The following is a 7,819-nucleotide window of genomic DNA, read 5'->3' as shown; positions in this document are numbered from 1 at the left end:
CAAAAATTCCTGTGAAGCACCCGAAGGGTTAATAAACTTCTTGAATGTGGTTTTGAGCACCTTGAGATGTGCAGTTTTTAGAATGGTGTCACACTTGGGTATTCTCTATCATATAGACCCCTCAAAGTGACTTCAAATGTGATGTGGTCCCTAAAAAAAAAAAAATAATAATGGTGTTGTAAAAATGAGAAATTGCTGGTCAACTTTTAACCCTTAACTCCCTAACAAAAAAAAGTTTTAGTTCAAAAATTGTGCTGATGTAAAGTAGACGTGGGAAATGTTACTTATTAAGTTGGAAAATTGCAAAATATTCAAAATTTTCTCCAAACTTCCGTTTTTTTCACAAATAAATGCAAGTAATGTCGAGGAAATTTTACCACTAACATGAAGTACAAAATGTCATGAGAAAACAATGTCAGAATCACCGGGATCTATGCAAGCATTCCAAAGTTATAACCTCATAACGGGACAGTGGTTAGAATTGTAAAAATTGGCCCGTCATTAACATGAAAATAAAAATCTAGCAAAAAGGACCAGAATGATGTGTTCCAAAAATTAATGACCAATCAAAAAGGACTATAAATTACAGCATGGCCAACCTAAACTATACTAAAACTTAAAATGTATTGTTATATTAAAATCTAAGACCAACATACAATCAATATTAAACAACATGAATGCCCATGATCACCAGTGCTCAAGTAAAAAGATTTGATTCAATCTCACCCATATGAGTTTCTCTTTCTTGTTCTTCAAAGCTTATTCCTTAGAACTAATCCACTCTAGCAGGACAAAAAAGCAAGGGAGACCTTGGGGTCTATTTCTCCTTGTCGTGCCCCTGCCCTGACAAGGGCAGTACCCAAGTGTAATCCTGCTTAAAAAATGCCCATAAACAGTATAGCCTCCCTATACAGTGTGTCTTCCCAACACGTTTCCTCCCCTGTTCAGGGGATTCATCAGGGGAAATTTAAGTCGGCTCAAAAAAGTTGCTTGCAGTGGCAAGTTCAACCTGGTTGCACCAACTGGTGTTGTTGGTGCCTCTAAATGGGGAAAGTGATCTCTCCGTCATTAACATGCAAACCACCCTTGGGGGTTCAGGGGTTAACTTGCAAACCACCCTTGGGGTAAAGGGGGTTAAGTGTTTCCTTTATTTTTTTGAGCAGTATATAAAGCGGTCAGAATTTCCCCTATGTGACATCCTGTGTGATGTATATACAGCAGTTGCAGTGTCCCTTGTGACCTATATACAGCAGTTGCCATGTCCCCCATGTGATGTATATACAGTAGTCACTGAGTCCAATATGTAGATATAGCAGTCGCCGTATCCCCAATGTGACGTGTGAGGATCTGAAGTTGTGGGTTGCAATAATCACCTAGGCAAGTTAACGATGCAAGTATTTTTTATTCCTTACATCCATGTGACGACCCAGCAATTTATCTTAATTAACCAGACCTCTATATTCAGTACTCTAGGAGTCACTGACTGTTATCTATACATTGACTTTTGAATTTATGCATTTGTTTTTCAGTTGATCAATAACCATACACTTGTCATACGAGTCTTAAAGGGATCCTGTCACCCCCAAAATGGCTGGTGAGGTAAGCTCACCGGCATCAGGGGCTTATCTACAGCATTCTTTAATGCTGTAGATAAGCCCCCGATGTTACCTGAAAGAGGAGAAAAAGACGTTAGATTATACTCACCCAGGGGCGGTCCCGATGCGGTCAGGTCGGATGGGTGTCTCCGGTCCGCTCCGGCGCCTCCCATCTTCATGTAGATAAGCCCCTGATGCCGGTGAGCTTACCTCACCAGACATTTTGGGGGTGACAGGTTCCCTTTAAATGGTTATTTTTGATAATTTTGAAAGGCTAAATGTTTGCCTCTTGTATCAGCTCCTACAACTCATTGACTGCTATATTTGTGGGCAGCACGGTGGCGCAGTGGTTAGCACCTTGCAGCGCTGGAGTCCTGGGTTCTAATCCCACTCAGGACAACATCTGCAAAGAGTTTGTATGTTCTCTCCGTGTTTGCGTGGTTTTCCTCCGGGTACTCCGGTTTCCTCCCACATTCAAAAGACATACTGATAGGGAATTTAGATTGTGAGCCCCATCGGGGACAGTGATGATAATGTGTGCAAAATTGTAAAGCTATATAAAAAGAAAAAGATATTTGTAATCAGTGATGCAGGGTCATTGAGCAATGGATGTTTGAAGACTATGTTGAATGATCATTGCATTGGTCCTGTGGCTTGTTGACTAGCAAAGCAGATGAGTAAAGACTATGCAAATTGATTAGATGGTCAAACAATGCAGGTTGATATCACCACATCTTCCTCTTGACCTCGGATGCTGGCTTGAAGGACAATTGTGAACTATAAAAAGGGGATACATGCCTCTAACAAGATACATTCAAATTTCCAATTAATCCAAGACCTCCAGAGACTCTTGATAAAACCACAGCCAGGAACACTCTACAGGATAGCTGCCAGATCATCGATCCATCACAAGGGACACGGATTTGACATTCCACAGGATGCCAGCTTAGGGGACCATGGTTCCGGCTGAAAGAATGCAGATCTGCTCCACAGACCATCACTGAACCATGGATACGATTAGGGTAATCAGGATTTGGACCCACCGGTCACCTGAGCCCCATGGATACATTTTGGAACCCACCGGTCACCTGGCTCCATGTAGATGCTCTGGTCACCTGACCTGGTACCTCAAATCTTCTTGCATGTCCATACCTCCCCACTGTGTGTTCCACTGGTGGGGTAGTCGGCCTTGGAAGCTCTTAAGTCACAGCTGCTCTTATCCCAGTGAGTCAGCATAAGGGTGAGCATCTGTAATTTTGCACCATCTTGGGGATTTTGCTGGGACTATTCTGTGTTATTTTATTAAACCACAAAACAGGCAAGTATTGTCATATTGTTTTACCCTCACTGTGTTCTCTGAGTAGTATTACACCCATGGTAAAGAGAGAACGGGAGTTTGGTGGGATGCCTGAACCATGCGGTTTCGGGCTAGCAGACCAGAACACCCGCTAGCCCCCATGTTTCCACACCATGGTTTTACAACAAATCCAGGTAGATGGTCAAAATACATTGCCCCCAGTCCACAAGACCCCACCCCCCAGGGCCACTAGTATCGCCTGGTCTGGGGGCAGTGGGACTGTCTACAAACTTTTGGTTGATCCACAAATTTCATATCTCCCAACAGTATAGTTTGTAGTCCCTGTCTAAGCTCCTCCAGACTACAGGTAACACAACCGAAAGCCATTTATCCAGCAGCAACAATCTTTGTTCTTGAAATCCAGACAGATCTCTCAACCGTAGTAAAGCAACAGCCCTCCAAAACTCCATAGGTCATCCATCCATGACCTCATCCTAGTTCCTCTCCCCTCAACGTCACTCCAACATCTTCTCGCGAGTCTCCTCAATACACAAAGCCGCCCGAACATTAGAAATCACTCCATCCAAAAGCTAACTGTGCAAAGCTTTGGGGGTGTCTCACTCAGGCTGAGCCCCATCAGATTGCATGGGAAACCCCGTGGTGACGGCTTCCCTACATCTACTATCCCCATCCACACAATGGGTCTATTGACTGGGAGCACAATGGCTTGAGACCCTGAGATACTGATGAGATTAATAGAGTGATTGCTTACATTTACCTTTAGCAATCTCTTGTCTGGCCTTAGGTATACATTAGATCCATCCAGCAGCTCTTTCTCTGCTTGCAGTCACTGAATGAAAACATTGATTCCTGAGGCTGAACTAACGAGCAAGCAAATCTGTAATAAAAGACAGCAAGCAAATCTCTAATACAACCAACAATAGTATTGACATAGGGTACCGTCACACAGTACCATTTTGATCGCTACGACGGTACGATTCGTGATGTTCTAGCGATATCGTTACGATATCGCAGTGTGACACGCAGCAGCGATCAGGGATCCTGCTGAGAATCGTACGTCGTAGCAGATCGTATGGAACTTTCTTTCGTCGCTTGATCACCCGCTGACATCGCTGGATCGTTGTGTGTGACAGCGATCCAGCGATGTGTTCGCTTGTAACCAGGGTAAACATCGGGTAACTAAGCGCAGGGCCGCGCTTAGTAACTCGATGTTTACCGTGGTTACCAGCGTAAACGTAAAAAAAACAAACAGTACATACTCACATTCCGGTGTCTGTCCTCCGGCGTCTCAGCTTCTCTGCAGTGTGAGCGCCGGCCGGAAAGCGAGCACAGCGGTGACGTCTGACGTCACCGCTCTGCTTTCCGGCTATGGCGCTTACACAGTGGAGAGAAGCAGAACGCCGGGGACAGACACCGGAATGTGAGTATGTACTGTTTGTTTTTTTTACGTTTACGCTGGTAACCAGGGTAAACATTGGGTTACTAAGCGCGGCCCTGCGCTTAGTTACCCGATGTTTACCGGGGACTTCGGCATCGCTCCAGCGCCGTGATTGCAACGTGTGACCGCAGTCTACGACGCTGGAGCGATATTCATACGATCGCTGCGACGTCACGGATCGTGCCGTCGTAGCGATTAAAATGGTACTGTGTGACGGTACCCTTAACCAGTGCTCCATGCTGGAAAAAGTATGTCTCCTGTAGAGCCATGGACTCCGTTATGTGTGCATTTGTCCAATAGTCTTTAGTCCATAGCTAGCTCCTCACACAACACGGACAGCCGCCGCAGCGTCCCCCGGTGTGTGAGGCACAGACAGCCACCGCAACGTCGCCCGATGTGAGCCATTCTTTCTAAAAAAATTTATCGACAAGAGTCAACCGCGCTTCAGACCGACTGACGCAAATGCAGAAAAGTACTGTAGTTACAGTTAACATTAATCAATGCGACCTAATAACACATGCCTTACTGAACAGAAACCGTTCCAGACACATTAAAGGGAATCTGTCACCCTAAAATTCGCCTATACGCTAAAGGTACCTTCACACGAAACGACATCGCTAGCGATCCATGACGTTGCAGCGTCCTGGCTAGCGGTATCGTTTCGTTTGACATGCAGCAGCGATCAGGATCCTGCTGTGATGTCGCTGGTCGCTGAATAAAGTCCAGAACTTTATTTGGTCGTCCGATCGCTGTGTATCGTTGTGTTTGAAAGCAAAATCAACGATACCAGCGATGTTTTACACTGGTAACCAGGGTAAACATCGGGTTACCAAGCGCAGGGCCGCGCTTAGTAACCCGATGTTTACCCTGGTTACCAGCGTAAAAGTAAAAAAAAACAAACAGCACATGCTCACCTGCACGTCCCCCAGCGTCTGCTTCCTGACACTTACTGAGCGCCGGCCCTAAAGTAAAAGTGAAAGCACAGCGGTGACGTCACCGCTGTGCTGTTAGGGCCGGAGCTCAGTCAGTGTCAGGAAGCAGACGCTGGGGAACGCGCAGGTGAGTATGTACTGTTTGTTTTTTTTACTTTTACGCTGGTAACCAGGGTAAACATCGGGTTACTAAGCGCGGCCCTGCGCTTAGCAACCCGATGTTTACCCTGGTTACCCGGGGACCTCGGCATCGTTGGTCGCTGGAGAGCGGTCTGTGTGACAGCTCTCCAGCGATCAAACAGCGACGCTGCAGCGATCGGCATCGTTGTCGCTATCGCTGCAGCGTCGCTTCGTGTGAAGGTACCTTAAGGCCACCGGCATCAGGGGCTTATCTACAGCACTCTGTAATGCTGTAGATAAGCCCCCGATGTAACCTGAAGGATAAGAAAAAGAAGTTAGATTATACTCACCCAGGGGCGGTCCCGCTGCAGTCCAGTCAGATGGGCGTCGCGGTGCGGGTCCGGCATTACAGAATGCTGTAGATCAGCCCCTGAAGCCGTGGCCTTAGCTTATAGGCGAATTTTGGGGTGACAGATTCCCTCTAAGGGTAGGTTCACCCAAGCATATAAATAAATAAAAAAAAGTTCAGTTTCAATTAGAAAACTGACTTTTAATTCGTGTACAATCAATTTCTTAAAGCAGTAGCAATGAATCATTCATAAAGCTATTTAGTTTCCCATGTTATAGAATTGCAATATAGCTGTTAAAATCAGTTTTACTGTGGCTCCATATGGCACCTGATGTACTTCACACACCAATAGAGTTGAATGGGTGAGTCTCCTCCAGTTTCTGAAAGAAAATAGTGCACAGTGCGATTTTTTTTTTCACATGCAGATTTGGTAAGTGGGGAAAAAAAAAAATAATAATTTCCTAATCTGCACTGCCCCTTGGAATAACATTGCCGTCCTTTTTCTCCCACGGACAGCGTTTGAACCAAAAATACGGTTGCATGAACAAGCCATAAAGGCAAATTAAGTGTTTGACCAACCAAATACAGCAGGATCATGTTTTATGTTGATAATTTTGTATGTCTGAATGATGGTAAAAAAATGCCACTTAGAGGAAAAAGAAAAAAATAAAAATCACAAAAGCGGTACATCAAAAAGGTCACAGCTTTATTTCAACCAAAACCTATCCTATACTGTTATTAAGAAACATGCCTAGAATATATACAATAGGAAGCTCAACTTCCCCTTTATGTCAGTCAAGAGAAACTAGAAGTGCTAAGGTAAAAAGAGGCTGCTCACAAAGCTGTCCATGCCATCATTCTGAATGAATACTGGAGTGCTGCAGTAAGAAGATGCTGCTCACCCTGCTGTCCATCCTATCTGATCTAATACTGAAGGTACTAGGGGTGCGGAGGTAAGACGAGGCTGCACCTGCTCCTGTCCATACTGTGTTCCTGAATGCCAAGCAGCTCCTGTAATCGGGAAAAAACTTAGTTTGTGGTTCACATATCTCCAGGTTACAACAGTAGAGCTTTCTACTTACTGCACATACACATAGGCAATTGTCCTCTTAACATTTTGACAGGTTTCTCAGTAGAAGGCTAGGGCTACACAGCGACAAGTGTCATGCAGCATTGAAATAGCAGCGACCTATTGAAAATTCATTACATGTAATAATTTACTATGGTGGGGCAGTTTGGGTTTTGTGTATTCTGTCGCTGATCGCTAACATACTTGTCACAGACTGCAATGCAAGCTTTAGAGCGCAGAGTTCTAAAATAGTCAAGCCACAGCAAGTTGCACAAATATTTTTAATCGCTGTGTAGTCACCTAACCCAGACTACTTTTTCCTTACCTACTTAGACAAAACTAGTTGTAATCTGCTAATTTAAGGCATTTAGAATTTTAGTTGTGACATTTTCTTTCTAAGGCTAAGTGCACACACGTCAGGATTTTTCCTCAGGATTTGTAGCCAAAACCAGGAGTGGAACAATTAGAGGCAAAGTATAATAGAAACATATGCACCACTTCTGCATTTATCACCCACTCCTGGTTTTGGCTACAAAACCTGATGAAAAATCCTGACAAAATCCTGACGTGTGCACATAGCCTTAATTCTGGAAAATCTCTTTAACACACTTGAGCTAGAAAAGTAGACAACACTTCTCTATAATATTTTTTAGTACCGTAGGGTTTTTTTTTTTTCTACCCACAGTAGGAAAGCAAGTAAGTCAGTAAGTTTATTTTTTATTATTTTAATGGTCACATGGACTTCTGGCTGGTTAAGTATAGTACAACAAATACTTAGGTGTCTATGTTAAAAAGAAAAACCCCTCCCTCGTATGCCATTTGTGAGTATACCCCATGTTGTGTTACAACTTGCGTCTTGGGTGTACTGAATAAACAGCAGGTCCTCACCGTCCTAGTATAAAGCGCTTTACTCCTCTGAAGAAATCTCCAATTTCTAACAAATTCCACAAAAAAATAAGTGTTATTGTTGCATCCTCAGCATTGTGTGGAAATCATAC

General features: G+C 44.1%; 1 protein-coding gene across 1 annotated transcript in view; it reads right to left on the bottom strand.

Annotated features, from left to right (window-relative positions):
* Positions 1-7,525: 7,525 nt before the first annotated feature.
* Positions 7,526-7,819, bottom strand: part of TMEM11 (transmembrane protein 11) — a 4,871-nt gene continuing 4,577 nt past the window's right edge. The window contains exon 2 of the mRNA XM_077275340.1: positions 7,526-7,819. This exon is cut by the window's right edge and continues 511 nt beyond it. Within this exon, the coding sequence (XP_077131455.1) occupies positions 7,814-7,819 (6 nt within the window). The 3' untranslated portion in view covers positions 7,526-7,813.

Source organism: Ranitomeya variabilis, chromosome 7 (genome assembly GCF_051348905.1).
Source record: "Ranitomeya variabilis isolate aRanVar5 chromosome 7, aRanVar5.hap1, whole genome shotgun sequence".
Classification (NCBI taxonomy): Eukaryota; Metazoa; Chordata; class Amphibia; order Anura; family Dendrobatidae; genus Ranitomeya; species Ranitomeya variabilis.
The sequence above is the reverse complement of the archived record's forward strand: the minus strand, read 5'-3'. Positions and strand labels throughout refer to the sequence as shown.